General features: G+C 36.7%; 1 protein-coding gene across 1 annotated transcript; it reads right to left on the bottom strand.

Moving 5' to 3' along the window:
- Positions 1-5,057: 5,057 nt before the first annotated feature.
- cldni (claudin i) lies at positions 5,058-11,308 on the bottom strand. Its single transcript, XM_053618926.1, has 4 exons — positions 11,206-11,308; positions 7,563-7,695; positions 6,025-6,528; positions 5,058-5,590 (listed from the first exon to the last, which is right to left on the bottom strand). Exons 2-3 carry the CDS (start codon positions 7,692-7,694, stop codon positions 6,025-6,027), a joined length of 636 nt encoding a protein of 211 aa, XP_053474901.1. The 5' UTR covers position 7,695; positions 11,206-11,308; the 3' UTR covers positions 5,058-5,590.
- Positions 11,309-16,517: the final 5,209 nt, after the last annotated feature.

The following is a 16,517-nucleotide window of genomic DNA, read 5'->3' as shown; positions in this document are numbered from 1 at the left end:
CCTCGTGTCATCACTAGAGGGAGACAGAGATCAACAAGAAACGTTGCTAGACCGGATTCTGCCGCCAGAGGGAGGAAGAGAGCACCTTCTTCATTATAATCAGTGGCAATTAGTTCCACCTGCACCTGGGTCTGTTAAAGGAGAACTTTCCACTTACTCACGGCTCAGTCTCAGGTCAACATGACTAATTCTCAGCCTAAATGAACGCTGTTATTATTCTCCTGGGTACAATCTGGTACTTTCTCTGGCTTCTCTAAACTCTCAGTGTAAGTGTGATATATATATATATATATATATATATATATATATATATATATATATATATATATATATATATATATATATATACTTAAATTTACACTTATATATTTATATAGATGCATCTCATAGCTGGTATGGGTTTATTTCACAATCATATTGGACAAATAAACATCTAGTATAAGTTTTCAGTTTAGAAGATTTAGAAGCAACCTTTAGTAAACAAAGGAACATTTAAACAATAAATGTGGCATTCATAAAAATCTACTTGGGTCAGATAAACTTTCGTATCCTGTGAGAGTTTGTGTACATCTATGAGTGTAAATTCCACACTGCTGTGTATTGTGTATTACAGGAAAATAAAAAAACTTAATAAAAATAACCTAGTTGCATTGTACTTTTATAACTGGGGGTGTGGCTGTGTTCAGAACGAACCAATGACGTTCAATCTCATGTTCAAAAGTAATTATCATACAGCCGTCATCAATGAAATTATTCTGATTAACCCCAAATAAAGACCAGCTGTTTCTGTAGGAGCTTGTTCACATCTGGGTTTGAAGATCTGACTGCTGAAGCCGTGATCCACAAAGAGCTTACAAAGGCTGTACAGGGTCTCACTTGTCGAAAGGTATCGATCAGGAGAGGGGTATAAAAGTATTTCCAAAACATTAGATGAACCATGGAACACTGTGAAGGTCGTCATCGTCAACATGTGGAGAAAATGGAGCACTGCAGTGATGTCACCAAGAACAGGACGTCCCTCCAAAATTTACAAAAGGACAAGATAAAATCTTACCTGGGAGGCTGCCGGGAGTCCTACGGCAACATTAAAGGAGCTGCAGGAACAACTGACGAGTGCTGATTATTATCTGCATGTGACAACAATCTCTCGTATTCTTCACATGTCTGGGCTGTGGGGTAGGACGGCTAGACGGAAGCCTTTTCTCAGAAAAAACATCCAAGCACAACTCAAGCATCCCAAACCATGTCGTAAAATGTGTTATGGTCTGATGAGACCAATTCTAAAAGGTATAATGAATCCATTATTCCATAAGGCGCAAAAAAAAAAAAGCACATCACCACAAGAACACTGTCCCCACGGTGAAGTGCAGTGGTGGCAGCATCATGCTTTACAGCTGCTGTTCTTCAATCAGAACTGGGGTTTTTATCAAGGTGAAGAGGATCATGAATTACTACCTCGATTTTAGTCCTAAACCTTCAGGTGTCTGCTAGTAAACTGAAGATGAAATGGAATTTCACCTTTGACCAGACAATGACCCGAAGCACACATCCAAATAAGATCAATGTTTTTGAATAGCCTAGCCCGAGTCCAGACCTGAATCCAACTCAAAATCTGTGTGGTGACCTGAAGCAGGATGTTCACAGGAGGTTCCCTCACAATCTGATGGCTCTGGAATGGAGTCAAGATGATGGACTCTTACCACAAAAAGGCTGAGTGGTGTAATAAAACAAAGTATTAGTTTAGGGGTGTGTATACTTATGCAACCAGGTTATTGTACCGGTTTTATTTTTCCTTTTTTTTCCCCATAGAAGCTTCTGACTTCGTTTGTGTACTTTGCGTTTTCACGTTAAAGATGGAAAATGATCTGACATGATTTATCTTCATTTCGTTCTTTTACTTGAGAAACCTGCCATTTTAACAGAGGGGTGTGTAAACTCTTTATACCCACTCTGTATTAAACAGTATAGTGGGGAAATAAAGGTCATGTTTATTACCCGAAGTACGACTAGTCTACATTTTGCCTCAAAGGTGCGACACCAGGTGCAATTATGAGCATTAATAACACTCGTACAATCATAATATTAAAGATGAAACACTTTCAGGATTTAATTCCTAAACATTCCGCTGCAGTGAATATTCTGACCTTTAAAACGCACCTTTTACGTGCACCTATTGAGGTAAAAGGTACAGACTAAAGGTACTAAAGGTGTACTAAATATTCTACCACCTTGTACCTTTTTACAGAAAACTAAACATATAACAAGTGTGGTTTTTTTCCTTCCATGCCACACATCAGGTCTAAACATAATATTTTAAAAACTATTTTACTTTAAGGTAATAAAAGTAAGTACATGTACTTTAATAATATACACAAGCGGAGATTTTAAGATATTGAAAGTTGTCATAGTTGCCTTGTTGGATGTTTGACGGTATTAAATTATATTTCTCATATTTCCATTTCTGGATTTTTACTGGATTTAAAAAAAAATACAATTATTACTGGACTTTTACTGTACTAGTCTTGCTAAAACTTCTACAGTTCTAGATTTTTCTGGTTCAAGCTGTACTCATAGGGCTTTTGTGTAATATTGCAGTTGTACTGAGTCATAAATGGAACTAACTGTACTTTACCGCTGCGCTCAGTTCGGCACAGTACCTGTACCTGCAGCTGGAGGGGGGGATGGAGGTTCTGATCCGGTTCTGGTTAAGGTTTCTGATGAAGAGGACAGAAGGAGAGAAGGGAGAGAGAGGTGTCTATGAGCTGGAGGTAAAGGGAAGCATCTATTTCTCTCTCTCTCTCTCTCTCTCTCTCTCTCTCTCTCTCTCTGAGCTTCTTCTGCTTTTTTGTTTTTGTGTTAAGAGTTGCTCGATATTTCAAAAGGCTTGTGCAATGTGAGGCCTGTTTAGTGACTGTGGAAAATAAATAAATAAATAAAATTAATTAAACAAAGGCCACAGTTGGGTAATGTGGTTTTTACGTGCACCCTTTTCCCCTTTTTTGAAATTGTTGATAAGTTTGAGTCAGATAAAGGCCATCACAGCCTTGTGACAACCAGCCATGAGAATGATCCTTCTTTTTGTCAAAGGCATTCTTAAAGCCTATCTGAAAAGAAAAAAAAAAAAAATATATATATATATATATATATATATATATATATATATATATATATAATTCCCCAATAAGCCATGAAAGAGCCCTTAAAGAACCCTTAATTCCATAATAAACCATGAAAGAGCCCTTAAAGAACCCTTAATTCCCCAATAAACCACGAAAGAGCCCTTAAAGAACCCTTAATTCCTCAATAAACCATGAAAGAGCCCTTAAAGAACCCTTAATTCCATAATAAACCATGAAAGAGCCCTTAAAGAACCCTTAATTCCATAATAAACCATGAAAGAGCCCTTAAAGAACCCTTAATTCCATAATAAACCATGAAAGAGCCCTTAAAGAACCCTTAATTATCTAATAAACCATGAAAGAGCCCTTAAAGAACCCTTAATTATCTAATAAACCATGAAAGAGCCCTTAAAGAACCTTTAATTCCCCAATAAACCATGAAAGAGCCCTTAACAAACCCTTAATTCCATAATAAACCATTAAAGAACCCTTTGAGCACGACAAGATTGATTACAAAATGAAAAGTTTCTCTCTAGAAAAGGCCTAGAAACTGTGCCTCATGCTCTCGTTGCATCACGGTTGGACTGCTGTAATTCTTTGTTTGTTGGCGTTCCTCACTCTGCCTTATCTCATCTGCAGCTTGTGCAAAATGCAGATGTGTAACAGGGACCAAAAAGAGAGATTGTATTCCCCTTAATCTGGCATCTCTTCTCTGGCTTCCTGTCAGGTTTAGAACCGAATTTAAAATGGTAATTTATGTATACAAAGCTGTTTCTGGTTCTGCTCCACAGTACATCACTGACCTTCTTCACCTCCACTCTCCTACTACAGTGTTGAGTATCATGTATATTATATGTATGTATACACTACTATCATGTAATTAACTTCTTTTATCCGTCCCCTGATCGTCATACTCAGACGGAGGGTGATGGAACGTTTTCTGTGGTTGGTCCCAAACTATAGAACAGTCTCCCTCTTCACGTGAGGTCCGCTCCATCTTTAGCTCTTTTTAAATCTTCTCGTTCTTTGTGTTATGATCTTATTTAATGTGATGAATTTTAATGCTTTGTACAGCACTTTGGATCAACTGCTGTTGTCTGTAAATACACTTTAGGAATAAATTTGACTTGATTGACAGTAGGGGTCGGGGCGCCTGGGCAAAAGTCTTTTATGTTGTTGTTGTTTTTTTGGTATTGCTGTAATGGTGGTCTTGAAGCACTCTGGGACAATGTCCTGAGACAGCGACCTGCGGAAGCCCGGTCTGTACGTCAGCTCGTTTGACCCGAGGTGCTAAACTGTGTGTTTTTATTGTTTTGATTAACGTGGCTGTGAGATACTAAGTCGAGGTCATGAAAACGCAACCCATGCACATGATTTATGCTGTCGGTTTGTTCTTCTCCGTTTGAATTGATTCATTATTTAATCGTCGCTTTTGGATTCCCCTGAAATAGCAGCTTATAGTTCTTTACCTCATTCCAGTGCTAGTTTTAATGAATTAATACTGACTTGTTTTTTTTAACTTTGAAGTCATCAACTCTGAATTTGGCCCTCAGTGACTCTCTGTCTCTCTGAAAGCCATTATGATGTTGCTGCTGTTGTTGTTGTTGTTGTTGTTGTTGTTGATTTATGTATTTAAAACTCAGGATCTGATTTTTTTTTTCACTAAATGATCTGCTGAGAGGAGAAAAAAAAACATAATGTGGGCCACCAACATCCAGCCAATCAGGACAAAGAGGCGTGTAAAGAACGCTCCACCTCTTGCACAATCATTCACCATGTGAACATTTTTAGGGGCGTGGCTATGGAGAGAAATCAGAATACTGGTTATTATTTTATTCCCTCTGTTTCTTGTAACATCTCAGAAGTTTATAATAATAAAAAAAATCATGTCATCATCATCAAAGGGTACAAAACTCCAAACGAACACACGAAACATAATTAAAGTATTAGGAATGTTTATTTTAATCAAATATAAAAAAAAAAAGCAAAGCCATGATGTTACAGTTTTACTATTTTATCATTACAAAGCGACGTTACACACAGCTGATCACGTGTATTACATCTCACACAGGTCTAAAAAGCTTTTCTACACCAAGTCTCTGACTAAATCCTGACTTGTGTTCAGCTTTAGCTGCTCTTACAGGACGGGTTTACCTGAAACTTCGCCGACTTACAGACTCTTAATGAAGCTAAATATCATAAAATACATCATTTCAGTGCTGTCATGCAAAAATCCAGCTGTTCTGAACGCAGCATTTAAAAAAAAAAACATGCTGAAACGTGTTTTTTTTTTTTTTTTTTTTTTAAAGATTTACAGCTATATAAATGATGTTTTCTCATGACAGCAGCGATTTGCAAAAAAAAAAAAAAAAAAGAAAAAAGAATGTAAATGAACATAGACATTGTTATATTTTTTCATTATCCTGGAAATGTCATATTTACAGACTTATGAGGTTTGAGATTTACTTGTCCTGAAACACACACACACACACACACACACACACACACACGAAATTGTATCGTTAAAGAAGCCCTGCCCATATTTAAATGATTCAAATTAGGGGTGGATCTAATGGATGTTAAATTTCATTTCTTGGTATATCATGTTATAAACAAACTTTAGCTGCTTTTTCTTTCATTTGTTTCATTTATCATGTCATGATCTTTAAAAACAAAAAAATAATGCACCATGTTTTAAACAATCATATTTATGACAGTTATTTACACACATGTAGCGTAATATTAACAACCTTACTATTTATTAGTGTTATATTGATAAATGGAATTTTATCTTGTATAATATTTATAAGTGATAATGTTTTAGACCAACACCCACCCCCTCCTCCTCCCACCCCCAGCTGAAATGTTTGCTATTTGAGGTGTGATTTACACATCTACAACACACCTAGACGTAGTTTTTAGCTGGAGCCGAGGCACTGTTGCTGTAGTACTTGGCCGTGCCTCCAGAGCCTCCGGATCGCGGGCGGCTGAAGCAGCACAGCAGTCCTCCGCCCAGCAGGAGGAGCACTCCTCCGGCCCAGCCGATGAAGATGCATGGCCCGAGCTCTCTGCGGTTCGCCGGGTTCATCAGCGGGTTGTTGAAGTTGCTCACGACGTTGTTGGCTGTCCAGCTGACGGGGATGATGAGCAGGATGCCTGCTATGAGCATGCCCACACCTGCCACCAGGCAGATTTTCGGCTTGGCGTCCTCGTTTTCGACACACGTGGTGAAGTCAGCGCCAGCAAACAGCACCAGCAGGGAGAGCGCTGACACCATGCAGCACACGATGGTCATGGCACGAGCTGCCTGGATGTCCGAGCCCAGGATCAGCAGTGATTCGTAGGATTTACACTGCTGCTGGCCTGTGCTCTGGTACACACACTCCATCCACAGGCCTTCCTGCTGCACCTGTACTCACACACACACACACACACAGTAGATGGGTTACAATTACACCTAACGCTTTATTTTTGTGTACCACACTCTCCACCACAGCAACTATACTGTTGGTTCTTTCTTTTACGCCACAGCTAATTTAACACATCTGATTCACCTCACCTGATTCACCTCATTTAACTGGGATAATTTAGCACATTTGATTTCTCATTTGACTCACCTCACCTGATTCACTTCAGCTGATCCACCTCATTTAACTGAGCAAATTTAACACATTTGATTCCTCAGTTGATTCACCTCACTTGATGTAACTGAGCCAATTTAACATATTTGATTCCTCAATTGATTCATCTCAGTTGATTCATTTTAGCTGATTCACCTTATTTAACTGAACTAATTTAACACAACTGATTCACCTCACTTGATTTACCATATTTAACTGAGCTAATTTAGTGCATTTGATTCCTTATTTGATTCACCTTGCCTGATTCGCCAATTTAACACATCTGATTCACATCACCTAATTTAGCTGTGAGCTAATTAAAAGTGAGTTAATTAGACACACCTGATTCACCTGAGCTGACCTGATATGCTTGAGTCAACGGAGCCAATTTAAAAAGCCTGATTCACCTGAGCTAATCTTACACACCTGATTAACGTCACCCAACTCATCTAATTTCATCCACTCGTTAATTAGCTGAGCCAATTTTACCACAACCCGTTCATCTGAACAAATCACATGCCTGATTCAGCCGAGTTGAATTAGCTCAAATGACTCACATCACACAGTTCATCTAATGACTCACATGAACCAAATCCACACATGAGTCACCTCGGCTACTCGGTCACACCTGAGCTGTAATGTATAGGTGCAGTTAAACACCACTTGAAGCTCACACATGTACAGAGCTGCAGAGCTCCAGTCTGAATTACAACACTCACACCTCCTCACACACACACACACACACACACACACACCTGTGTACAGTGTATTTGTTTTTCTATCTGTAGCGTTTTATGGTTCTTGTCATTTTGTGTGTGTGTACCTGTGCCGTGATGATGTTCTGTCCAGTGAAGGAGGAAACCTTCCAGCTGGGGAGGACGCAGGTGACGATGGCAGCGATGAGGCCCAGAATTCCCAAACCCACACACACGATCTGTATTCCTGCCGATCCCATCCTGTAGGAGAGAGAGGGACGGGACGGTCAGTGTAACCTGCTGCTTTTAATCTCTGGTGCAAAAAAAACACACGAGGGATCTGAGGAGCGAAAATTAGACGCTGTAGTGACTTTTATTTCAGTTACGCTCCTGGGTTAAACCTTTTTAATCCTGGGAATCCTTGCGGTTGTAAGCCAGTAGTAAACACGTGGGAGGGGTAAACGGTGCCTACTTTGTAGAATTTAAAAACACTACAGGAATTGCAAAATATTAAACACGGCTTATGAACTTATGTGCAACGATTTTCTTAATGGCACAAAAAATAGCTCGTGTAAACTGTTCACCGAAACACTACATTCTTTTGACTTCACCTTGGGTCATCGACATCCTTAAATAATTGATGTAATATTTTTCAAGGTAAAATATTTGAGCTGATTGGAATGAAGTAATTTTTTTATTAATTACAAAATTAAGGTTTTTTTTAAACATGCTTACCTTTTTATATATATATATAATATATAATATCTGGTTCTGTAAATAAATACTAACAGTGCTGCAATTTCTCCATACAGTTCTGCAAGTTCAGTGTTATGTGTTTTTTTTTTTTTTTTTGTTTTTTTTTAAAGAAGTAAAACAAAAAAGCAAAGCATAAAATGTGCTGCATGGAAAATGATGAAACATGACTGAAATGAAGGAACCCTCTATTGAAACCCTCTCATGTCCTAACCTGCAAACACACGACGCTCTGAAATTTCGGTCCCACCCTCCACACGCACCACAATTCTTTATTTTGCCCGTTTTTACCCCCAGTTCATTTTTATAACCGACAATATCATTTCCACTGGAAGCAGAGTCGTGGTTTGCAGCTCAGAGAGATTTATGATGCTCACAGACCTGTCTCTGAATAAACCCACTTCTGATTGGTCCAGAGACTGAATAACAAAGTGTACGACTGGTCAGAAGGTTGTGTTTGGAAGATGACTAAACTCCCACGAATAAATAAAAATACAAAAGTGCTGGCTAAAAAAATCTGAACCCAATAACACGACGGTGAAGCTGATTTCTTTTTCTCCGTAACTCTGAGACACGATGCAACTTTATTATTATTATTATTATTATTATTATTATTATTATTATTAAAACGTTGAGTCAGATTATGTGCAAGAGACTCTTAAGGGTGAATTAAATAAGTCTTAATCCCGTCAGGGTTTATTAAGAAGTGCAAACTGTAAATCATAAATGAGTCAAAAAGTAAAGTATACACAAACAAAAATGTCTTGAATAAAGCAAAATGTTGTGTAAAATCTCTCAATATGAGATGAATATATAAAAAAATATAAGGTGATTAAAAGTATTTCTAAACATATTTACTCCATTCTTATTCTGCTGGTTGATCATTTGACCTCTTTCTAGACTTTTACACTTATAATAAGTGGATAAGTTCCTTTTAGGCTTGAAATAAGTATAAACATCTACAAATGGTCTTATTATTATTATTATTATTATTATTATTATTATTATTAATATATTTGTTTAAACCCTGAGAAAATGTGTTGTTTTATTACAGTGAAATTCTCACATATTCTGCAAATAACTTCTTGATTATAATTGAATGTATCTTGTATTTCCTGTTATGAGATTAGAATAAAGTAATTAAGATTTTTAAACCCATTTCGAATGATTTTTTACTCATTTCAGGCTTGAAATCATTTTGTTCTGATAATGTGCGGATCATTTTTCTAATTGTTTTAGTGTTTTTAAGTGTTTATTTGTTTGTTTATAGAAAGAAGCAAATCTTTCAATAGAATAAGATTTAAAGCTTGAAATGAGTAAATATATGAAGGAGTAGGTCTGAATAGTCTAATAAAGAGAAATATCAGTCGAGTTTGCCTACATTAAAGATATTTAAGTTGCTAATATATATATATATATATATATATATATTTCTTTTTGTAGTGAAAATAAAAAGTAGAAGAAAGTCCCGTGTGAATGCGCAGAATTTAGAATAAATCGATATTTTTTTATCTTTAAATATATATTTGATCTATTCTATATATCTATAGAGCCGATTTTCTTTTTTAAATGTCTGTATGATTTTTTTTTTAACGTGCTGGGGTTTATTTTTCACTCCCCTCGAGGCACAATAAAGCATTTGAAAAGAATGCGATCTGATGGATTTTTCTTTTTGCCACGTTTGTTTTTCAGCAGGAAGAGATGAAGTTTAATCTTTTTATCCTTTGTGATTTAAAATGTCTGGCATGATGCTGTTTTGTAAACACACACTCACACAAACACTCACACACACAAACACTCACACACACACACTCGCACACACATTAATGCACCACTGCATGCCTCGGTGTCTGAAACCTCCTTGTGAACAAGCCCGTGCAGGAATTTCTACCTTCTGGCTTCAGTTTCTGATAAACAATCTTTATAAAAAATTTCAAAAACCACACACACACACACACACAGCTCTGGGCGGGGAGTCCTGACGTGTCCTGACACATTTTCATCCTTATTTTCGTCCTTGGTCTTATTCAGAGCCCAACCTATACCCCTCTCCAAACTCCAGCCTTCAGCAAGGCCTCGCCCAGCTCGCCCAAAAAAACACCACCTCTAGCTGTGCTTTAGCGAGGGATTTGAGGTGTATAGAAGCATTACACTGAGAAATGTTGTGATTCATCATGTTCTTACACCACCTGAAATTAATGTCAGGATCTAGCGGATCATCATAAACGTGTTGTTATTTCTCTCCTCGGGTTTTTCTTTGTGTCTCCTTGAGAAGGGCGAGGCAGCGTGCGGGCAACAAGACACTCCGACTACCTGTAATTACTGATGCTTTCCAGGGAGATTTGCTCAACAGCTCAACAGATGACTTAAAAACATGATCCTAATGCACTATACAAGCCTAAAGCGCTAGTTTATTGTTTGTTAGAAAGCTGCTGGAAAGAAAATTCAGTCCAGGGAGAAAGAAATCTTTCAAAAACGAGACTAATGAAAATCTGCTAACGAAGATGACGAGTATAATCTCTGACTTTCTGTGAACGTTTGATACGTATAACGATAATAAATAATATTTTAAAGTGTCAATTTAAAAAAAAAACGATATATATATATATAAATGTAATATTTTAATTGTGTTAAAAGTGTAATAATAAATATAACATGATAACAAGAAACTGAAGTATTTCAAATGAAAGTTTTCTTCACGCGTGTGACAGACGATAAAAAACTGAGAAACGTAACAGACCTTACATTTCAGTTCATGTAACTAAAACTAATTTCATTAATTTTATAAATAAATGCACGAAAATACGAGTCTCATCTCATCAGGATTCCGGAGCATCGTCTAAATTCTACAAACATTGATATGCAAATATTTATGCAAAAAATAAAGACTTTTTAAACAGCAAATACATTAAAAAAAAAAAAGCTCATCATTTCTTTCACAGGAATAATATAGAACGTGACTTTAGATCTTTTTTTTTTTTTTTTTTTACAAAATAAGAGAATAGTTCAAGTCCAAACCTTCTCAGAAGCCTTGAGTTTCTCTGAAGAGCGTGGAATAAGTTCTTTGGGTCTTCTCGTTGTCTCTCGCTTGGGAGTCTGATGAAGGAGGGATGGAGGATGGACGCTTTTGTAGAGGGAGGAAGAGGAAGGGGTGGGGGTGAGGGTGGGGGGGGTAGAGTTTTTTTTTTCCCCTCCTAGACCAGACTGGACTTGTCTCTTTCTCTGTTCCTCACGCCACATTTCTCCACAGTTTCAGCCTCTTCCCCTCTCTCACTCCTCGACTCCTCACGTGAACGTTACTCAATCGAACCTGTGGCCTTTTTTTAGTTCTTGACCTTTTTGCTTACGACTCAGTGACGAGTTTGTGGCTTACACGCGTTCACACGATCGCATGCTCGTGTAGACGTGGTGGCCTGTTTATGGGGAAATGAAACACGCCAAAAAAATACATAAATAAATAAAAAACCTCTCGATTTGTTTACTTCCGCTGCAGTATTGAATAATACGACACGCCAAACGACTAATTCTTTATGACGATTTTTTTAAATCGACAAAGCGTTCGTATGTATAGACCTATATTCAATTTTTTAAAACGTAGGCTAATAAAAAGGTGCAAAAATCATCTTTTGAAAATGTTATTAATAATATTGGCACCTCGATGAATAATAACCGATGTTTATTTTCAGTATGCAGAGATATTTATCTTATAAGCTGTTATATAGTGTTATAATCACATTTTGAGGAATAAGATGATCAAAAACAAAAAAAAAGAGCGAGAATGATCCCAAACGTACTTGTGTACTTATGATTCACGATATTGTATGAAGCGTGTGTTTATAAACAAACGTGTTGCTTTGACCTCCCGGATGTTGATAATTTTCCACGTTTTATTCCTCTTACACCACAGTAGTTGGTCGTCGATTACGGTTTATACGTTAAAGAGCGAGGCGCTGTACTTTTTATCCGTTTGTAGTTATATTTAATTGTAAAAACATGACGTAAACTTTTATCGCGTTATAATTAACGATACACTCTCAGCAGTAATAAGTGTATTGTTGTTAATATCTGAAATGGTTTACATTTTCCTGACAACAACTGACACAACATGTTTCCCACTTTTTCTTTTTTAGAATCAGTTAAACATATCCATTTTCATGTAAAAACATTAATCCCAGATATACTATATTTGTTATATTTACAGCCGCCTACGGAACAGCCGCTGCGCGATAACAGCAACCACAAACCACCATCAAGCCCACATCCAGACCATCATCATCATCATCATCAACAACACCAGGGGAAGTTTCCTCGAGACACCATGACGCTTCTCTCACCCAGAAACTATGATTCACCGTGATGATGAGATTAACGTGGCCGTTACATAACATGACATAACTCTCTCCCTACTGAAATGTGCATGTACAGTATCTCACAAAAGTGAGTACACCCCTCACATTTTTGTAAATATTTGATTAAATCTTTTCATGTGACAGCACTGAAGAAATGACACTTTGCTACAATGTAAAGTAGTGAGTGTACAGCTTGTGTAACGGTGTAAATTTGCTGTCCCCTCAAAATAACTCAACACACAGACATTAATGTCTAAACCGCTGGCAACAAAAGTGAGTACACCCCTAAGTGAAAATGTACAAATTGGGCCCAATTAGCCATTTTCCCTCCCTGGTGTCATGTGACTTGTTAGTGTTACGAGGTCTCAGGTGTGAATGGGCCGCAGGGCAGTGTTCCAGCATGATAACGACCCCAAACACACCTCCAAGACGACCACTGCCTTGCTAAAGAAGCTGAGGGTGAAGGTGATGGACCGGCCAAGCATGTCTCCAGACCTAAACCCTATTGAGCATCTGTGGGGCCTCCTCAAACGGAAGGTGGAGGAGCACAAGGTCTCTAACGTGTCGAGTTATTTTAAGGGGACAGCAAATTTACACTGTTACACAAGCTGTACACTCACTACTTTACATTGTAGCAAAGTGTCATTTCTTCAGTGTCGTCACATGAAAAGATATAATCTAATATTTACAAAAATCTGAGGGTTGTACTCACTTTTGTGAGATACTGTGTATAATAAACATGGTTTATAATAGGACGAAGAATACGAATGATAAGAATAATACAGAAAAAAACAACACTTTTTTTAAATTCTTTAATTTTTTTTTTAAAAATTTACTCTGTTCAGGTGATTTGAAAATGATCATTTAGAAACAAACAGTACGTGATGAACAGTAACCGACGCCATGACGACAGTGAGCGTGGCCTAGATTGCGTACATACTGACTAATGTTTTTCCGTATTGGAAATTTTAATTCGAATTTTATTTAAAATATGAAATAAGTTTACGCTTCGTGAAATGCACTTCCGTTAGGAGGAAGGGCGATTAAACCGGAAGAATCGGAGAACCGAACAATTACTACTGGAACTTGTTTTAAAACCGTTTCGTGCAAAAGTTTGTACCCCCTCTCATGCTTTCTGTGTACAAAAAAAAAAAAAAACAGAGTGAAGTAAAATCTGACTTTATTTTACAGTTTATAGTTATACAATTCAAAATAAATTGTCTCCTGAAACAATCCGAATGCAAAACAGACAGAAAAATGCAGAAAAAAACCCAAAAACAAAACAGGTCAGTGTATAAATAAAGAACATTTATATTAACATTTGTACTGATTATTTTTGTTCATTTGTTAATGATAATGAACTAACTGTAAAAATCCAAACACGGTAAACATGTCCTTGGTATAAATTAAAATCTGTTTGTTTGTCTGTTTGTTTTTTTACTTCTTCTGAAGGGTATACAAACTTTTTCACTTCATTCAAATAATAAATAAATGTAAGGAAACAGACCTACATGCTCAGTTTAATTTATTCAGACTTCATCGTCAACACCAAATGTCTACAGTTTAATGGATAAAAAGCAGGAAATAACTAATTATTTAGAATTTACGTCATTACGTCATCTAAAAAATGTCTATGGACTATTATATATTTAGATTTATAGATCGCTCGCCTCACACCTCCAGAGTTTGCATGTTCTCCCCGTGCTGCGGGGGTTTCCTCCGGGTACTCCGGTTTCCTCCCCCCAGTCCAAACACATGCATGGTAGGCTGATTGGCGTGTCTAAAGTGTCCGTAGTGTATGAATGTGTGTGTGAATGTGTGTGTGAGATTGTGCCCTGCGATGTATTGGCACCCATCCAGGGTGTACCCCGCCTTATACCTCATGATCATTGAAATATTCTGTTTCTGGGTCCTGAGTTTTTAACGCACTGACCCGAATATATTCTCAATTATATATATATATATATATATATATATATATATATATATATATATATATATATATATATATATATATATAATTATTATTATTATTATTATTATTATTATTATTAAAAGGTAAAATAGAGGGGTAAAAAACAATCATTAGGAAAGATGCACTTGCAATCTTCCATACAGTTATAGTTTAATGTAAAGGTTTGTATCTTAGGAGAAAAATGAAAAATACCATTTCAGAAAAATGAACTGCGAGACATTTAGAGGGTTAGCTTTCACAGATGTTCTTTGTCAAGCAACAAAAAATTGTCAAATATGATATAAACACATGAATTATAAAAAAATAAACCCACCTGAATGATATCAGTTTATCTCTCTTTTTTTAAAAAAATGTGACTATTATCCAACTAATAACTATTTAACGTGTAATAATAACACTTTTATTCCGTGTTAATAAACATGTTAATTATGTGTGTTTTAAATCTAACAAAGGTACAAAAATTAAGTGCGGTGTTATGGACGGGTCAAACCACAAGATGGCGTCATTTACAACATTTAAAATGGTTGTAGCCCTGGCTGCTCATTTTATATGCAGGTTTCAAGAACTTTATTGGCATTAAATCGTTATGTCATTAAGCTTCCTTGTATAATGACGTTTTTAGTTTAGTGGTTCTCATGGATGCTGCCGTGGGAAATAAAAAAAGTAAGGATAATGTTAAAACCGAAACAAAAACAACGTTATAAAGTAGTCATGGTTATGTATTTGCATAATTCCACACTGTAAATTGAAGTATTTCTGCAATGTAGTGCAACATTAGATCACAATCACAATATGGTGCAAAAACAGGAAATATACACACAGTGGTTAAGTCAAACAGAATATATATAACAGTGTTGTTAAAGAAATGTGCAGTAAAATGATTCTTAGTCATATTTACATGACATGTCATGATTGCGTGCCCCTTAAGGCAATGTGTAAACAAAGTGTACCAGTGAGATAATTTATCATAATAATTTATTATGTTCTGTGTCTGAAAGGGAGAGGATCAAGCCGTGCTGGACTCTGACCATCCAGGAAACCATGAAGCCCAAGCCTAGCTATTTCCTCAATAAATGCAAAAACTTCCTCTATGGTTACAGGGCTTTTTGTGAACTTAGTAGATATATTTTATATGTTAATAGCAAAATTCGGCTTCCAACAAAACATAGCACTCAAATGATATCTTTAATATAAAGATCGAACCTTAATGTCACCGTAAATAATCATCCAGAGGTGATTCTCACACATCTGGAGAAGTGTAAACCTTCAGTAACTGGTTGCTGGAGATATATAATGTGTGCGTGTGTGTGTGTGTGTGTGTGTGTGTGTGTGTGTGTGTGTGTGTTCTTGTAATTTCTTGTAGTGTTATATATGATTATTTTCACAAACCTGCAGTGTGATAACTGTGTTTGAAAGAACTACTACCATTAAAAACAAGCAAACAAACAAATACAAGTTGTTATAGCATTACTTACACCAAAGAAAGAAAATATGGGAAATGCAAAAATAGTATAAATAGTAGTAAAGTAATATAATAATTTGTGTGTGTGTGTGTGTGTGTGTGTGTGTGTGTTGGGGGGGATAATAGGATTTAAATTCTAAATACACACATCCATAGTATACTTACATCGCCTGTATTTTTAGAAATAAAAATAAAAATGTCAAAATATAATATAAACATGAAAGAAAACATCGGCAGGTTTTGGTAACGTTAAAGCATAACTGACATTTTTATGAACCAGTGAGTTAAAGATCCGAAGATTCGATTCATTGCAGCGTATTGAAATGAATAATAAATGAATCGAATCAGCTAGAAGATTCATTTTGCACTATTTCAGTCATGCGTTGACGTCACATTTTCACAACCGGGACGTTGTGTTGAACCAGAGGATTGACGTCGGAACAGACCAATGAGCTCACAGAACCTCAGTTCAAACCTGACCCATGGACCAATCCGGTGCCGGATAGAGTTGAACGAACGCGCAGTGTTCCCGCCCTCCTTTAGC

Source organism: Ictalurus furcatus, chromosome 2, assembly GCF_023375685.1.
Source record: "Ictalurus furcatus strain D&B chromosome 2, Billie_1.0, whole genome shotgun sequence".
NCBI classification, from domain to species: Eukaryota; Metazoa; Chordata; class Actinopteri; order Siluriformes; family Ictaluridae; genus Ictalurus; species Ictalurus furcatus.
The sequence above is the reverse complement of the archived record's forward strand: the minus strand, read 5'-3'. Positions and strand labels throughout refer to the sequence as shown.